Here is a 19,650-nt window from a genome sequence, read left to right as displayed (position 1 = left end):
CAAAATCAGCCCAGCTCGTCCCCTCCCGCCACTGCATCCCAAAACCAGCCCAGCCTGTCTCTGCTTTTCCAACCTGTTCTTCCTCTCACCCATCCCTTCCTCCCACCTCAAGCCGCACCTCCATTTCCTACCTACTAACCTCATCCTGCCCCCTTGACCTGTCCATCTTCCCCGGACTGACCTATCCCCTCCCTACCTCCTCAGCTATACTCTCCTCTCTACCTATATTGTTTCCTCTCCACCTTCGGTCCGCCTCACCCCCCTCCCTATTTTTTCCAGTTCCCTCTCCCCATCCCCCTCTCTGATGAAGGGTCTAGGCCCGAAACGTCAGCTTTTGTGCTCCTGAGATGCTGCTTGGCCTGCTGTGTTCATCCAGCTCCACACTTTGTTAACTTGTGATTTCTGTTCTTCGCCCTGGGTTTGATGAAGTACTGATTGCTTAGTAAGGGCCTGGATAGATCAGTTAGCTAGTTCTGCTAAGGTGCTTTTAATTCTGACTGTTATTGACATTTAAAATAATGATCCTGTGTTCCCCATTCGTTCTCCTAGTAGTTATCCAGAATGTCTATCATGTTAACATGGTTTGCTAACTGGTGAAAAACTCCAACAAATTATTCCCTTCAAAACTGTTCTATCCTCCAATCTATCTATCTTAAGTCTCTTTTCATTCCTAATATTATTTAGTGTATCCTCTGAATCCTTTATGTGCAGCTCTTAAATACTGCAGCCATCAAATATCTCATGTAATTCAAAACCAGCCCCATGTTTTTAGATTATTATGATGGAAATTGTCAGGCCTATTTCCAACTATTAGAAGGACAAGAAGCATTTCCAGACAGTGAGTTAAGGTTTTGCTGTTACGTTCTCAGAGCCTTTCAGGCAGGTCGGCTTTCCTGACCTTCATGAGTGAGAACTTGTTTTAGATCAGCAGTGGGTCATGAATAGTCTCTTAACATCTCAACTCACTAGAATTGCATTCATGGACATGATGCTGTTGGCCATAAAGGGCACATGTGCTCTCAAAAACGCGATAAACCTGGTGGGACAGATTTCTTCATCTGGTCTCTGGTCAGTACAATGTCTGTAATTATTGGCTTCTTCATATCCGAGCCTTTTCTCTACACAAATACTTAATGTTAGGGGTGTGACCTTTGCTTGCCAATCAGCTCTCCAGAAGTCTCAATCATATACAGTCTGCTTTGTAGTGATGAAAAATTGCAGTATTAGGTGTAAAACCTGACCAGGTCAACAAGCCCACCCAAGTGAATAGATAGCAATCTGATTGGGCAAGCAAGTAGGGATGAACTCACAGCAGTGCTCAACTCCAGAGGTCAACTTTTAAAACTGTACCCTTGGATTTTAATAATTTCAGTGTGTCTGCTTGTGCGTTCCTCTGTGATATCGTCAGTCAATGATCACTGATAACCTGCCTTCCAGGCCAGTGAGAAAAGTGACCACTTTCCCAATCGGGAACCTGGAAGGTCTGTCTGCTAAGTAGAGAGGGTGGGGTGGGGGTCTGTGTGCTTGTCCATTTGTGGGTACTGATGGAGGGCAGGAGGTGGATGGTTAAAGTCACCACTAACCCTTCCCTGTGACCACCTAACCACACCCATTCTCTATGGTTTCCTTGAAAAATAACCTCTAGTCATAGAGGGTAGCTATTTGGATGGTCATATCCATATTGGTCAACAAAGATCTTCCCAGATTCATCCCATTTTCCAGTTCTTGGTCCCTAGCCTGGGAGACTTCGGCAATGCAAGTGAATATCTAAATGCTACTGAGGTGTTTTGAGAGAATCTAACTTGACCACTATTTTTAGCACTCACTCCCAGATTCCAACAACCCTCAGGATGAAAAGAATTTCTCCTCAACTCTCATCTTAGCCTTCAATCTCTTGTTTTAAATCTATGCTGTTGGCTATTGAGACCCCTACTAATGGAAAAATGTGCGCCACCAAATAGAATGGAAAATCTTTAGAAGAATTGAGTGGGCATATGGAATGAAAGAGTCGGGTAACACATTTGGGAGGGTTTGTTAAATTTAGGATTATTATTGATTTTGTGATTGTTTGAGAGTCAATATATAACAAATGCTTGGTTCTGAATGGAGCTACTTGTCATGTTTTCTGACGTGACTTTATGCCAGAACAGATTTGGATTTTTCGAGAGATGGGGCAACTTTCCAGTGTTTAAAGCATTGGTCAAGATTTTGTGATCAGTGGCAAAGCAACAACTTTTATGACTGACCTCAAAGGAAACTACCCACGTGTGCCAGAACATGCTGTCAGTTTCAGGGTTGTACTGGCTGCACATGCTGACAGTTTTATCATCATCACATTTGCCCTGTAGCTAAGCCTGGGACAGATTCAGGAGAAAATTGATGGAAAGATTTGCAGCATTCTACACAAATCTTGAAACTAAATGATTGCACATCACAGTGACCACAAATCTGTGCCAATCAAGGTCAAATCAGTCAAAAATAGCCTTGAGGGTGCAGTTCACAATGACATTGATCAACCACAAACCAAGCCTATTCAGTTTGACTCCACATGCAAGAAAAGTGAAGAAAATGAATTTCTTTTGACTGAATCTTGCGAACATTTTAAGGCATCGGTGGGGCAGGTGTGCTGTTACGTAAAGATACTATTTTTACGTATCATAGGAGATGAGACATTATCCTCAGTGTCATAGAGGCGGAACAGATTGCCTGTTTTGAAAGGGAAGTTGTGATGAACAAAGTGGGGGAGAGGTCAATTCATGCCAGAAGGGAAACCATTTTAATGGTGCAATGTCTGGGAACTGTTTCCAATTTTTTTTGTTCCCATTGGAATGAGGTCATTTTTAATTAAAGGAAAAGGTTCAAAGATTATTTCACTAAATGGTGAGATTGATGCAGTAATTTAAATAACATTTTTAAAATCCTCTAAAACTGCAGCTGTGGATTATATTGAAAAGATAATCGTAAATTGATTGGAGACAATGAAACTGTTTTAATTCTTGCAAGAAAGCCTATTTAGATTTGAAGCTAATTACTTCGGTACAGAAGTAATAGCAAAACCTTCAAGCAAATTCATAGTACTAACGACACACTATGCCTTTCCAAATCTTTATCAAATAAATGTTGATGGTTCACACATCAAAAAAAAATTCTCTGTAATTAGTGCAAACAAATTAAAAATGTGTTAAAGGTCAGTTCTCACCTTTTGAGCTAATTTATAATTTAGTATAGTTACAATATAGCTTTAGTGAAATATACCGGACTAGATAACAATCCTGACTATGGATTACATGAATTCTTCATGTTAAAATTTTGAAGATTTTCTGAGTGTAAAATGGGCGGTATGTACTGTTGCAGAGTCTGGATGTGCCCTGTAATGGTTAAAACCAGTATATTTGATGTGGTTATGCTCACTTAAGATCTCATGCACTGTATCAAGCAGATCACAGTTGTGTTGTTTACCTAGGACACTCAATTAATTAACTTGCCCACAAAATGCATGCAGCAAAACCAGACCTCTGCACTTGAATCATTAGAATAAATTTCCAAAATGCAAGGAATTGTTGAAGGCATGCAGATGGATATACAGGCATCATGTCTATATTTAGCATCATTTTATACAATTTTCTTTGCACTTTCAGCAATATTGGAGAGGTGATAGAAGATCTCCAAACTGTTTATCGGCCCATTAAGTATGCAAACTATGAGTCAGGATCAGAAGTCGGTCATTTGGTGTCTGAAGCCTGCATTGCCACTTGATGAGATGATAACTGATCTGTCTGTTTTGAATCCCATATTCCTATCTCCAATAACCTTCGATTTCTTTTAGTCAAAGGAATCAATCTACTTCTGTCTAAAAATATCTAATGACCTGCCTCCACTGTCTTTTGAGGCAGAGATCTCCAAAGTCGCACAGCCCTCTGGGACAAATAACATTCTCTTCGTTTCTGGCCAAAAACAATAACCCATTAATTTTAAAACAGTGCACCTTAGTTTTTTTGACTCACCCACAAGAAGAAACACCCTTTCTGCATCCACCTTGTCAAACCATATAAGACCTTATGCCCTTCAAACGTGTCATCCCTCACTCTTCTAAACCCTAGTGAAAACAATCTTTCCTCATAAAACAACCACCTCATTTTAGGTTACAGTCTAGTAGCCGCCTCTGTGTTGCCTCTGACAAATTCACATGCTTCCCTAAATAGGGAGACCAAAATTGCAGGCTCTATTTGGGATGTGGTCTCAACAATGCCCTGCGTAACTGATGCTTAAAATCTTTACAAGATGAATTGAACCTAGAAGTAATGAAGGATAACTTCATTAGTCTTTATTACTTGCTATGTTGTTACACTGACTCTTTGTGACTCATGCACTTAGACCCCTAGAACTCCTTGCATTTTGGAACTCTGTAAGAACTCTGCTGTTTTTATTCTTCCTGCAAAAGTGTACAAATCTAAATATTGCCACATAATAATCCTCCCAGATTTTTGCCCACATGCTCAATTTATCCATTCATGCAACCTCCCATGCCCTCTTCACAACATGTCTTCCGATTATTTTTGTGCTAGCAACAAATTTAACGACCATGTGTTCGCTCCCACAAGTAAGTCATTTATATATAGAGTCATACAGCACAGAAACAGACCCATCAGTCCAACTAATCAATGCCAAACATAAACTCCAACACCAATCTCTGCAGGCACCACTTGTCATATCCTGACAATATCCTGTTTTCTGCTGGCAAGACAATTGTCTATCCATGCTAAAGGTCTAGCACTCCTACTTCATGCAGTAGCCCTTTACATGGTACTTTGTCAATACCTTCTGGACGTGCAAGTATAGTGCGTCTGTTGGCTCACGTTCAACCATACAGCATGCTAATCCTTCAAAGCACTCCAATAAATGCATAAAACTTGATTTTCCTTTCACTAAACCATGCTTGCTCTTCCATTTTATCTTGAGCTTTCACCTCTGTAATGATCAGTTCTAACACCTTCCCCCAGCAGTTGGTAAGCTAACTGGCCTATAGATCAATTTTCTGCCTCCCACCCTTCTTGAATAGAGGAATCACATATACTACTTTCCAGCCTGATGGAAACTTTGCGGAAAATCTACCTAATTAGTCACCTCTCCAAAGACCCTTGGATAAAACCCATCAGAACCTGAAGTCTTGTCCTTCCGTACCTCTGTCAGCTTTTACGGTCAATCCCCAAAAGATTGTTACTTCACCAAGTTCCTCTCTCCTTTCAGCTTGCTTTATAAATATTACTGGAAGGTTTTCTGCACCTTATATAGTGAAGACAAAAGTAAAATAGTTGTTCATGCCATCTGCCATTTCTTTATTACCTAGCTTCCTCTTCTTTTTGATTGTTGTAGACCCTTCAATGTTCAGAACCTAGTCCTTGTTTTCATACAGTGATGTCTTGAATCAGCTCACAATCGTTTTTATTTACTTCGTGTGCCGTCAGTTCATTTGTTTTATGAATACTGTGTGCATTCAGACACAGAGCCTTTAATCTTGTTTTTTTGTCAGTCTTGTAACAACTAATCTTAACTGTTGCTGTATCATTTAATTTGTTCTCTCTGTACCTTCCTACCATTCCCTAACCTTTATTTTTCATACTATTGCTTTGCTGTCATGCCTTGATATCAAGCTTGCTCCCTGACCTGCCTTGTTTAGTTTAAGCCCTGTCTATTACCCTAGTTGCACAATTTACTAGGACACTGGCTGAGCAAACCTTTAGGTCTAGGTGCGGGCCATCCCAATGGAACAGCTCTCACTTTGCCCAGTAACTGATGCCAGAATACAGCAAATCACAAGCAATTTGATTCACTCCAGATAAAATCAAGAAATTGCTGACAGCACTAGATATTGCAAGGATAGAGATGCTGATAATATTCCATCTATGGCACTGAGAATGTGAGCTGTAAGACTGGGCATACTCTAGAAAAGCTCTTCCATTGCAGTTATAATAGAAGTCTGCCCGACAGTGTGGAACATTGCTCAGATATATCCTGTACACACAAAGCAAAACAAATCCAACCTGGCCAATTACGTACCATCAGTCTACTCCTCTTCATTCAGGCAAGTTATAGAAAGGTTTGTTAATAGTACAATCAAACAACACTAGCAAAGGAATAACTGGCTCAATTGGAACTCAATTTGACTTCTCTAAAGTCAGATCAGTTCCTGACCTTATTACAATCTTGAATGCCAGATGTGAAGTGAGAGTAACTGTCCTTGACATCAAGGTGGCATTTGACCAAGTGTGAGATCGAGGATTCCTGTTTGCTGATTGCGCGGTTATCAGCATTCCGTATGATTCCTCAGATACTGCATTTGAATGGACAGTGTTCAAGTTGCAGTGATACTAAGCAGATAATATTTGCACCACAGGAATGCCAAGCAATCACCATCTCCAACAAGAAAACAACTATTGTCCTTTCACTTGCAAGTGGCTGATCCATCACTGATGTCCCCACTGTCAACATCCTACGTATTATTAACTGACCAGACATACATCTGAACCAGCCATATATGTCTTGTTTCCTGACTCCTTAGTGCCTGTCTACCAAACTGACATTGGAGGCTGCCAAAAAAGGTTCACTAGGCTTCCTCCTCTGTATGAAGGGAGCGTCTTTTAAGAAGAGGTTATGTAGGTTTGGCCTGCAAATGTTGGAGTTCAGAAGAATGAGAGGTAACTTTTAGAAACATACACAATTCTTAGGGGGCTTGACAGAGTAGGTGCAGCAAAATGTTTCCCTAGTGATAAAGTCTAAGGCCAGAGGGCGGCATTTCAGAATAAGGGGTCATCCATTTCAGACAGATGATGATAATTTCTTCTCTGAATCTGTGGAATCCTTTACTGTCAAGGGCTGTGGAGGCTGGATGATTAAACATATTTAAGATGGACAGATTTTTAAATCATCAGTGGAATTGAGGGCCATGAGGAGAGGGCAGGAAAGTGCAGTTGATTATTATAAGTTGAGCCATGATTCCATTGAATGGCAGAGCAGAATTGATTAGCTGAATGGCCAATTTCCACATCCTGTGTTTTGGTATTACCTGCAAAGCAAAGTCAAGAATGTGATGGAATAATCTCCACGTATCTGGATGGTGGAGAGTAACATGCAGCTGAAGGAGTGTGTATGTGTGTATAACTTGCCAGGTTGATATAATCAAGAACTGGAAAACAGTGACAATAATATGATAGAATTTAGCATTCAGTTTGAGAGAGAAACATGGTTGGAAATAACTGCTAAATTTAAAGAAGGGTAAATGCAAAAGAATGAAGGTAGGGTTGTCTGGAGTAGGCTGAGAAAGGAGTTTAATAGAAAAGATGTTTTGACAAACAATGACGGACATCTAAGAAACTAGGTTATGACATTGCAAAGATATATCCCTTTGAGGAAAAAGGATTCTAGGAAGCAGATAAGCTAACCATGGTTAAAAATGACGTTAAGGATAGTTTCAGATTAAAAGAAAAAGCACACAATGTGGCAAAGTTAGTGGTAAGTAAGCCAGAAAATTTGGAAGATTTTAAAAACCAGCAAAACATGATCAAAAATATAATCAAATTAGAGAAGATAAACTTTGAGAGTAAACTTGAAAGTCGTATCAAGACAGATAGAAAGACTTAACGTATATGAAAAAGGGAGAGAGAAGCTGAAATGTACGTAAACTCCAAATGAGGGTGGCAAAACAATAGGGAACCGGAAAATAACAGAGTAGTTTAATGCTTGGCATCAGATTCATGGTGCAAAGCATGAATAGCATTTCTAAGAACATTAGATCAAGAGCAAAGGGTAGGGAGGAAATAAATACAATATTTTTTACAAAAAAGAAAATACAAGGGAAACAAATGGGGCTAAAGATTGACAGGTCTTCTGGATCTGGTTGATTACACCCCAGAAATAATGGAAGTAGCAACAGAAATAGTGAAAGTATTATAAAAATTCCACGAATCCTGAGATTTGGGCAAGTTCCAGATGATTGAAAACTGCCAATGTAACCAAGTTATTCAAAAAGGGAAAAAGGTTCAAATAAAATGCAATATAGGCCAGTTGGCTTAACATCAGGAAAATGTTAAAGCTTATTATAAAGGATGTAACAACAGACCGTTTAGAAATTCATAATGTAATCAAGCAGAGTTAACATTGCTTTATGAAGGGGGAATCATACCTGACAAACTAATGAGCATTCTTTGAGGAGCTAATAAACATGATAAATACAGGGGAACCAATAGAGGTAATATATTTGGTTTTCCTAAAAGCATTCAGTAAGGTACTGCACATCATGCTGCTAAGTAAGATAAAAGCCCATGGTGCTGTGGGTTGAATGCTAGCGCAGATAAAGGATTGACTAACTAATAGAAATCAGAGAATTGGGATAAAGGGGGCATTTTCAGGATGGCAACTTGTAACTAGTAGAATGCTCCAGAGATCAGCACTGGGGTCACAATTTACAATACATATTTAATGATTGGAGATGGGAAGTGAATGTCCTATCGCCATGTTTGCTAATGACATAAAACTAGGTGGGAAGGCAATTAGTGAGTTTAACACACAATCGACAGAGTGATAGAGTCAGATTAAGTGAATGGGCAAACACTTGCAAATGGAATCTAATGTGTGAAAACATGAGCTAAAGCACAAACAGGAAGAATAGAGGTGAATATTATTTAAATGGAAAAAGAGATCAGGGATCAGCAGATCATTGAGGCAGAGAGAGATTTGGGGATCCTCGTATAGATAATGATGAAACCAAATGGAATGTTAGCCTTTATTTACTAGGAAACAAACTATAAAAAATAAGGATAATAAAATGTGAGGCTGGATGAACACAGCAGGCCCAGCAGCATCTCAGGAGCACAAAAGCTGACGTTTCAGGCCTAGACCCTTCTTCAGAGCTTTAGAGGTCAGTGCAACATACTACCACTGCGCTGCCCTTAAAAAAATAAGGAACCGTGCTTCGACCACACCTGGGAAACTGGGACCAGTTTCTCTCTTTGTCTCAATAATCTGCAATCTTTTTCCATTTAAGTAATATTCACCTCTATTTTTTTTTAAGTGCCATAACATCATGTTTTTGATCTCCTTATCTAATGAAAGATATTCTTACATTGGAGGCAGTTCAGAGAAGTTTCACTGAGTTTAAAGAGGCTGTGGAAGAATTTTTTTTGTAAGTGATTAATTAGTAAGGGCCTGTAATCATTTGAATCATTACAAGAGAGGCAACTTCATTTGATTCTTCTCGACTTTAAAAAGATAGATCTGGAGAGATAGTTTCCCCACACGGAGAGCCTAGGACCATAGGGCATAATCATAGGTCAAGAGATAACCCTTTTAAAATGGTAGTGATTTTGTGGAATTCTTTGCCATAGAGAACTGTTGAGAATGAGTCTTGAAGAGTATTCAGAGCTAATATAAACTTTTTTTTAATCAATTGGGGAACATTAAAGGATTACAGGGAAAAAAAGGCAAGAAAGTGGAGTTGAGGATTAACAAATCAACCATGATCACATTGAACAGCAGAGCAAATTAAATGGGCCAAATGACCTATTTCTGCCCATATGTCCTTTAGTCTTATGGTCTTAAATATTTTGCCTTTTAATATACAAGAAAGGAATTTGAAAAGTAGACTGGTAGCTATTCTGTTCCATCCAAAGCAGTGTTACTGTGCTCTTGTTTCTTTGAATATTATCCCCACAACTGATTGCATTTCCTAATGAATAAAATTGCTTGAAGCTAAAACACTTGCCTTGCATAAAAAGAATATTTGATGATTTTGAACTGTAACCTCATTCTGCCTTCCAAAGTATTCACGGATCCATTAGGATGAGAAATTTGTAACAAAAATTCAACATGACCTGGAAGGAGGTAAGTAGTACAAGCCAATAATTTTCAGGTAGATCAACCACACTGAAATCGGGAGACAAAGATTTAACAGTGTAGATGTTTGATATGAAAACCTTAACTTATTTTCTTTTTCAAGCACAAACACCAATTTTTAGAAGCAGTTTGTAGCCAGTTAACTATACAGGTTTTTTAAAAAAATTCATTTCTGTCTGAATACAGTTCAGCCTGTCTTCAGAGAATGTTGATGCCAAGACGCTTGGTGGTAGATATGTCTAGAATAAAACTCAGCTGTCGGTGGATATAGAGCATGAGCCAGTTGAACAGAGCATTGGGCAGGGATGGGGGCAACAATAATGGAATAGGAGTGCTCACTTGAGTCTTGACTGCGGAGCATATTAGGCTGTCTCTACCTGCAACTCTTGCATCTTGATCTCAAAAAGGTCTCAGTGGGAGTCCGAGTGTTTTAAGAACGGCTGCACTTGTGAATCAATCCTCTTGCCAACCTACTGTCAAGTTTCACTGTCGGGAACCTTACATTCTCCATTATTTTTCCCTGCAAGGGTAAAAACATACCTGTCCTTTTATTACGATTACTAATTTCTGAGACATTTGCCTCTACATATTCCAGCAGCAACCGACCCCAGGGGGCATGATGAAGAGTGACATTATGCCAGACCGTATATTAGAAAAATCTGAGCATTTTGGAAGTTCTGTTGTAAGTGGGGCTAAATTTTCCTTGTGTGTTCCAGCTCACAATAAACCCACAAGAGCTGGCAACAATGATTTTGCCTCATAAAGTGCTAGAAAATACTCCAACGACAAATATCCAAACTTACATATCCAAGAAAAAAAATTGTGTATGTGTTCAGGAGTGAAACCACTTTAATACGTGAATCAGCATAATCATGTTTTACTTTCAGAAATAACATTCTACTGTGTGTGTTCAAGGTTCAAGTCCAATAAAAGATGTCTGTTCCGTTACTAGGGAATAGCATCAGCCCCTGACCAAATGTCGCCATTACATCTTCATGATAAACGTTCATAAATTTTAAGTTTATAAATACTGTTGATTCCACAAAGCACTCAGTCTGCCATTGAGATTGATTTGAATGCTTATCTTCGAATCTTAACAAATTTTAGTGGATCTTTGGTTTAAAAGGAAATCGCTGGGTTTCATCAAATTTTTGGCACAAAGTTCTTTTCCAGTATTTAATATGATTAACACAGTTGTAATTGCAAAATTGAATTGTGTGTGGTGCTTCCTCTGAACAGCCATTTACAGCTTAGGCAAGATAGTTAATGCACCTCTGTCAAGAGACAATGTTGGGCTGTTTATTACTGCTGCATAGTGTGCATTGGGGAACTAAATATCAACAGTGATCTATTTTAGTTGACTAAGCTCATTTTTCTTCATGATCAAACAGAAGAGAATTTTGTTCGGTTTCCTTCTGTTTGATTTGACAAAGAAAATTAGCAGATGAAATTTATTGGGTTTGTCAAATTTCAGTCATTGGGATGTTATAATCTGGTGACAAATCCTTTTAATGATCACAACAGAGCAAATTACTTCCTTTTCTCAGTAAGCAAAAACTTGTTTTAGCACTGAAAGGAAAGAAACTAGGACAGTTTCCATCTAATTTATCAGCACGTTTTCTTTCACATAGAAATGTTCCTCAAATTAAATAATGAAATATGGATATTTTACTTTAACCGTAAGTTCTCATACAATGATGGACTAATATAGCTGCTATTTCTTTGAACTGGATTTTATTGTAGCAGTTAAAAAATTGTTGAGGCTGAGTTCAGTGCGGCTTTGTGCAGAGCAGTATTACTGCAGGTGTACAATAGTTGAAATTGTTCCTTCTATTTTCAACATCCTAAACCAGACATATTAAAATTCTAGCGTTTGATACGGGATTTAATGAGAAGGAAAAATCACCATTTCTGGAGTTGAGAATTAAAAGTTAAGAATGCTGGAACCACACAGCCAGTCAGGCAATATCTGAGGGGAAGAACCAAGCTAATATTTCAGGTTGTTGACTTTCCTTCAGTTTTTATCCAAGATTTAATTTTGATTTATTAGCTGGTTGGAACAGCATTGTCAAGGTTTGGCTTTCATGTAAAGTCATGGTCATTATGCTGCAGTATTAAAAGTTAATAAGTTGAGAACCAAACACTAACCGGTTTTGTTAAATTGACATACTTGAAATGTAATTTTAGAACTCTATTTCTCTTTTAATTAAGGTTTTACAAATGTGATAATGGGTTATTCAGCATAATTTGCAGTACTCCTAGACATGTGTGAAGTAGAACAGCAATGATAAGTGAAGAGGCTTTGCTACCTCCTACAGGACAGATTTTGACTGACTTTATAATAGGATTTGCACTTAGAAAATTAATGAGAAATGTATTTATGGAGTTGTTTCTCTTTTGCTTTTTGAATGTAATTGTAGAAGTTTTCTAACTTAGTGAAATGATCTGATTGACAGAGTAAGCTTGCACAACACTTGCTACTGAACAAAGAGCATTTGTTTTTGTTACCATAATGACCAGTATTCCTGGAACAAGAACTAGCAGCAAACTACAATACAAGTTCTTCCTTCCGTGGCTGCACATCTCTGTAGTGCATCCATCACCACGTAAATTATATTTGGAATTTTAAGATAAAATGCAATACATCTAGATACAGATCTCAATTTCCATTTTCCCCTTTTTTAACCAGTTGCATTAATTTTATGTTTTTCATGGTTATTTAACAAAAGTAAAATTAGAATTAAATTGATTGTAAAGCAAATGGATGGTTTTCCCCCTCTATCCATTATGTGATCACAAAAGTTATTAAAAAAACATGTGCAGAGCAGGAATAAAACCTGCCTTAATCATATTTACTTTAAAACAAAAATAGTCTCGTTTAGAGAGTTGATGCTTCCTCTCTTATGGAGCAGTTTCAGAATTATTGACAAAATTTGTGCCTTTAGATGAGTGAAGAAACAATTTAATTTCAAAAACAAATATTGCTCTGAGAACTTTAGCGTACAAAGCCTCTGTATGTCACACAGCCTCTCATTTCACGGTTGTTTTGCGGAGAGGAACATTATGCATGTTACACTTCATAAAATTTTGCGTGTATATATGAGATTCTTCTTTTGAAAGCTCAATGCAAAAAGGATGAATTTTAAAATATGCAGCAAGGCAGTATCTCCATTAAAATTAATCACTTTTTAAAAAAGAATGGATTCAAGCAGATTGATTTGACAGCTTTTCTGCGCTGTTAATAACAGCATTCGCAAGGTGAGCAAGGTTACATTTCAGGAATATTTCATCATTCACTCTTCATCTTTTGAAACTGTAGAAGTAATTGATGTAATTGATTCTTTGTCTGTTTGAATGGCCAATTTAACTTCCTTAATTGATTATATGTGATTTTCAATTAGAGATTTTTTTATGCACAGTGAAATCTGTTGACTTCCTAACTCTATATACACTTTGGGCTGACGGTTAGCAGTACCATGGAGGTGGGACTTGGCAAAGAACACGCTAGATTGTCTAGGTCTCATTCTGATTAGCAGTGATCATGAATTTTGGGCAAGAGATGTCATTGCAAAGAAGACCTTCCCAACAAAAGCTAAGCTTTGAATTGAAATGGAGGTAGCCACCCAGTGGCATGTTGGGCATACAGTGGTACCTGTTCACTGTCATCCCAGCACAGATCTACTGGCAAGCAATAGGATTTTTTTTTAACCATTTTACCATCCAACAGAGAACAACTCCATAATGATGTGCCCTTGAGGTCTGCTTCCCTGCCTTAGCAGTGCCCATCTTGGTGGGGCTACAAGCCAGTTTTAACAGCAGCCCCTCTGATTGGACCTCTCATTTCATTGCCCCACCCGTCATCCTTAATTGATAGAACACTAAGGGGCAACTTCTTACCTTGCTGAAGCAGGGAGATTATAAGCAATGTTGCATCATAGTCACTTTGACATCCCAACAATCTTGGCAAAATTCAGCCCTTTGTTTTGTTGTGTACTATTTGTGAATGTCTGAGTCATAGATCTAGATATCATTCATTAAGTACCAACAAAAGTGAAAAAGAGTTGTTTAATAATTAAGAATTCCTTTGATTTTAACTGAGCCTTACAGTTCATGCTGAGAGTGTAAAGAAAAATGCATGTTTGAAACAAGTGCTGATTCTTTAATAATGGCTTAGATGAATCATCAATATTGTAAAATTGGATTGGATGTGCTTAGGATTCATTTTATTGAAAGCTTCTAAATTCTGCATTTGGTTTTGCTCAATACATCTTGGTAACAAAAAGGATCCCAGAACAACGTAAGAAGTGTGTACATTTCTATAGCAGAGTTATTCTGTTTAAATTACTTGGTGCTCGTTTTTATTAGAGAAGCAAATTGTTCTAACAAAAGAAAAAAAATCATGGAAAGTGCACTTGCTTGCTGAACAACCCCAAGGTAGAAAAGTTAGCTTCTTGCGTAGTATACGTTATTTTTTTATAAGTGCTTAGCTTCCTTATTTCTGGTTGTGTAACAATCAGTTGGTATTCAGCAAAATATATGACATGTTCATGGGAGTATGGATTTGTTTAAAAATAGTTTATGTGCCATATTACTACATAGATTGTCCTGTACAATCCATCCAAAATATCTAACCACCTAAGATCTAGCAACTAAATCTATGTGAATATTGCTTTTCTGATGAGTGGGGATGTACAGTTCTAATTGATATCTTTAAGTTTAATTTTGGTATGCTTATTAATAATACATATAACCTCACCAGAATTTAATTGAAGTTTCTTTGCACACATATGTTTGAGTGCTTCTGGTTTGAAATAATAATGCAGTGACACAGTCACTTCAAAGTTTTCTTAAAGACCGATCAATGTGTAGTTTCGAATTTGCATGTGAAATTTTCTATGGAAATACTTTTTCACCAATGCTTAAATCTGTAATAGGTCAACTGTACTAGCATGTGAAAACTTAATGTTGCTGAACAATAATACTTGAAGTTGTTCTTTATCTTTTTGGCTAGGTTTTATTTTAGAAAGCCAATGAATGAGTATTGTAACATTTGTCATTTTTGGAGATTTGAATATCTTCATGAGAATAATACCTCAATATGTAAAGCCACAGTGATAAAATGCATAACCGTCTACAACTTAAATAGACCAAATTGATATTACTTTCAAAATATGTCATGCTAAAAATTTTAATGCTGTTTATGTCGGTTGTACTGATAAGCATATTTTTAAATTCATGACCCTTACTCTTTAATGTTAAAATTATTATAAGCTTCCAGTGAGTTGGAATTATCATTAGCGTAGCTGAAAACTTATCGTGGCAAAATCTAATGGACTCATTATGTGGGATGCAATGATTTATGAATTGTACCGCGTTTTAAGTATACTGTAGGAACATAACATTAAGAGATTATTTCCTGAAAGAACTTATGACATACTTTAATACAAATACTACTTCTGACCATTTTAGCAGCCACAACTGAAGAACCTGAGGTGGTCCCTGACCCTATCAAGCAAACTGATCGGGTAGTGAAAATAGCTGGAATCAGTGCTGGAATTCTGGTTTTCATCCTCCTCCTCCTGGTTGTGGTAATGATCGTCAAGAAAAGGTACAATATTGTTTGTTTATCTAGAATTAATACAGCTACCAATTGGCTTGTTTCATAAAATCTATTACGCGTTTTTTGAAACAGTTTTAGGTAGTTGAATGATAATTACACTTTATAACAATGTTTGTCTTTTTTAACAATACATCACATTACTTAATGTAGTAATACCATATAACCAAAGAAAAACTAACTAGAATGCGTACAGCTTAAATATTTTATATTAAGGAAAACGTGGCTAATGCTCATTTCAAATCTACACAAGGATGTAGACTCAGTCAGTTCTTGAGATCTAAATTATAAGTATCATGAACTAGGTAAATTTTTTTGATCCCAAGGTCTGAAACTAGTTTCACCTCAAACAGTTGTACCTGTTTCCCAACCAGCATGGCTTATTGAAGTTCTAAAAAGCCCAGTGATAACCCAAGTTTTCAGACACAACAATTTTTTGAAGTTATATTGCTGATGGGAAACTCTGCCTGGAATTATGAAATTTTCTAATCATTGACACTAACTGGGTTTCTAATTACCCCTCTGGGTGGTAAAACTGCCCAGCTGAAGGCCATAGTTAGAAGTTAACACTGAAGCTTATTGCAAGTGAAATGTTTCTTGTGAACTCTGAAAGGAAATATCCCTCATTTATGTTGAGGTACCCGACACTTTCGTCTTTGTAAGCTGCAGAAATGTTGTGAGGAAATGTCTGATTTTCTTGAAAACTAAATGACGTGATGAAATATTTTGAGATTAAGCAGAGAAGGAGAAATAGTAGGGCTGTTGGCTTGACTCAACAACTGGGAGCATGACTGAATGACATGAATGTAGGAGGAAACTTTATCAAATGGACTGTGAAGAAAGCATGGTGGACATGTTGCTTTGGACTGGAAAAGGAGATGAGTCAAAGCAAGGCAAAGGCCACTTAAAGACATTATGAACTCTAAGTAGCGTCATATAGGCATTGATGATTTGACATAGTGGGTGGAATAATGGCGGATGAATTTCAAAGTAGAGAGTTGTGCAGTGATTCATGTTGGTAGATCAAATGTGGAGTGACAGTACAAAATAAGGCATGAGATTCTACAGCAGAGGAATTTATGTATATAAATGCATAAGCCATTTGATGGTGTTGGGACAAATTGAGAGAGCAGGAAAATATCATAAATAAAGTAATAAAGCTTTGCTTTATTAATGGGGAACAACAGCAATGCGTTATGCTGAAGTTGCAAACAACACTGGTTCAGAGACAACTTCAGTATAGCCTCTAGTCCTGGGCACCTCACTTCACAATGGATGCAAAGGCATCATTGGAGAAGGGACAGTGAAGATTCACCAGGATCCAGCAATGATAAATGTAAATTACATAGATTGAAGAACTTGGGACTGTTTTCTTTGAAGAAAAGAAGCTTGAGAAGAGATTTGACAGAGGTATTCAAAATCATTTTAGGAATCTCTTCAGGGTCTGGGGAGATCAGGTCGAGAAAAGTTATTCTCATGAGTGAAAGGATCAAGAGCACAAAGGAACAGATTTAAGGTAATTAGAAGAAGAGCCAATGGAGACAAGAGGAGAAACATTTTCTTGCAGCAGAATGTAGGGATCTGGAATACCTAAGCGTGTGATAGAGGTAGATTCATTTGAGGCATTTAAAAGGGAATTAGATAACGATCTGCAAAGAACGAATATGCAGAGTTAAAGGAAAAGGCCAGCGGCAATGAGGGAATTGCTCATTTAAAGAGCTGGAGTAGATACGATGGCCTGAATTTTTTTTTCTGTGCAGTAGTAAATCTGAATAAGTTTGGTGATGTGGGAAAAGATCAGGGTATAGATGAAAAACAGTTATAGAGAGCAGATTGGAGACTGGGACAAGAGGACACAATAGTGAGAGGGTCCAAAGTGAACGTAGAAGCAATCATAAAGAGGTTACATTGTTCAAAAAGGATATTTTGAATATTGTGACAGAGGTGGGAAGAGAGAATAAATAGGGGCATTTTCCTCCTTGTCAACAAAATTGAATGTTGAAAATTACAATATTTGTCTGTACGGTCATGTTTCCTGACAAAAAGGCTGATTGATAGCTGACGGAAATTGCCGGATGAAAGGCAAAACGCAGCTGAATTCTTGTGCAAAGTAGGCTATCCAGTTCAGAGCAGTCAGATTCCAGGAGGAGCTGGACCATGCAGTGTTAAAATGTTAGAGTTTGAAAATCTATAAATCTGCGTGGCAGCATCTGAACTATTATAAACCGTAGATTTGAAACTGACCCTGTCAGAGATCCTAGGATCAGTGATCTAAATGTGTAAGGCACTAACAGGAAATACGACACAAGCATCGGAACGGGGTAGGTCATTTGACCCCTTAGGTCTGTTCTGCTATACATTAAGGTCAGATCTGATCTGCAAGCTAACTATGTACCTGTCTTCACACTTTGTATGTCTTAATATCTTTGGTTGGCAAAAACATATCAATCTCCGATTGAAAGAAAACAAGTTATCTAGCATCAGATGTCAAACTGTTGCCATCCTTTAGGCCTTTACTTATTTTCCTCTCGAAAAGTTGGCTAAAGTTTAGACTACGCCTCTTGTTCTCACCTTGCCAAAAAGGAGAAATAGCTCCTTCTGTCAGGTTTATCAATTTAATTTAATATCTTGAAAGTAAATAATTCCTAATCTCCTAAATTCTAAGGATGCAGCCACTGCTCTTCGAGAACTTCCTGCACAGGCAAAAGGAGTCTGAAGGTCCCACGTGTTTGAGTAAATAGGCTGCGCACAATAAAAATGTAAAAGAAGATTTTGAATGCAACGCTAGTTTATGTAGTGCCTCTCTAATTTAGTCCTTGCAAACCAGGAATCAACCTGGTAAATCTACACCAAGCTCTCTCCAAGGTCATGACTTCTACTGTCTTGTTCACTAATCCTTTTGCTATGAAAGCCAAAATTTCACTAGCATTTACTGGTATATTTTTTGTACCTATTATGACCAGGTGAGGAGAAGTAATCAGATCTCTACTTTTTCAGCCCCTTTTGGTCAACTGCAACAAAGTATTTTCTTTTTTAGTATGTAGTTATCATTTTACAGTGAAGTTTTCAGTTGTCTTTCAGTGAAAGAGACCGGAATTTTATACATTTTGAATCCAGGAAATGTAAGAAATATGACATCAAATGCCCCCATAAACGTAGATAATAACGTTTTATGATGAAGATGTTGGGGAAAGATGTCTCGTACAGATAGGATAATAAAAGCTAATGCAGTTACAGATCTTAAGAGTCCCTTGAGTTTCAAAAGAAAAGAAATCTAAATCCAACAGCTGAGCTGTAGTCCTATTTCACGGAGAGTAGCCCAACTTACCAATCACCTGGATTTTCCCAGGAACAGTCTTCCAAGTCAGTTTTTCACCAGCACTGGTTTCTGAACTTGAGAGAGGGACAGGGGAGAGAAGAGCCTTCAGCACCTTAATATTGTTGGCTGATGTTACTTTTTCTGTCGTTGCTCAAAGCAAGCCACTGATTTATGGTTAATTTGTATATTCCAAGTCTAGGTCATTGTCTTTTCAAACTGACCACTTAACAGGTAACACTTCATCTCCACTGTGTGCAAGTGTGAGTAAGACAAGAAATATAAATTTCTTCACACATCACTGGGTTTCAGTGCCTCCTAATTAAAATGGCTATTCTGTTGCAACCAGTTTTGTACATTACATGTGGATTGCCTAGTCTTGTTAGGTAACGATAACAGCTATTTTGTTCTGTCCTTTATTAAAACCATTTTTAGTCCATATAATTCTTGGGTATTCAAGTCAAATGATTAAAGTTGAATATTGATCATCCATTTTCACTATGATCGTAGCACTGTTCGAGACATCTAAGTGGTGTCTAAGCCTCTCTAAATATCCTGTCTTTCTAGCTCTCCTCCTTTTGAAAAGTACCCTGAGTGAAAGTAAAATGATCTCTCTTTGAAAACCTTTTGTAGAAGTTGTCCACACTTACTTAATCTATCAGTAGCGTTTATTAATTTTGTGTTTCCATCTCCACTGCGTACTATGCCACCTATCTTTGGGGGTTTAGCAAATTTGAACATGTAGGGCTTTCTATCCATCATCTGAATTGTTAAACACTGTAAATAGCTTGAGGCCCCAATACGGACTCTTTCAAGCCACGGCTAGTAG

The 19,650-nt window shown here is 37.7% G+C and overlaps 1 protein-coding gene across 7 annotated transcripts in view; it reads left to right on the top strand.

The window, feature by feature from the left end:
• ptprk (protein tyrosine phosphatase receptor type K) overlaps nucleotides 1-19,650 on the top strand; it is a 609,799-nt gene that overhangs the window by 491,300 nt on the left and 98,849 nt on the right. For all 7 annotated transcript variants that reach the window (XM_048530889.2, XM_048530888.2, XM_048530884.2 and 4 more), the window contains exon 14: nucleotides 15,358-15,496. In XM_048530889.2, coding sequence (XP_048386846.1) covers nucleotides 15,358-15,496 — 139 coding nt within the window. The remainder of the gene's footprint in view (nucleotides 1-15,357; nucleotides 15,497-19,650) is intronic.

Source organism: Stegostoma tigrinum, chromosome 4, assembly GCF_030684315.1.
Source record: "Stegostoma tigrinum isolate sSteTig4 chromosome 4, sSteTig4.hap1, whole genome shotgun sequence".
NCBI lineage: Eukaryota > Metazoa > Chordata > Chondrichthyes > Orectolobiformes > Stegostomatidae > Stegostoma > Stegostoma tigrinum.
The sequence above is the reverse complement of the archived record's forward strand: the minus strand, read 5'-3'. Positions and strand labels throughout refer to the sequence as shown.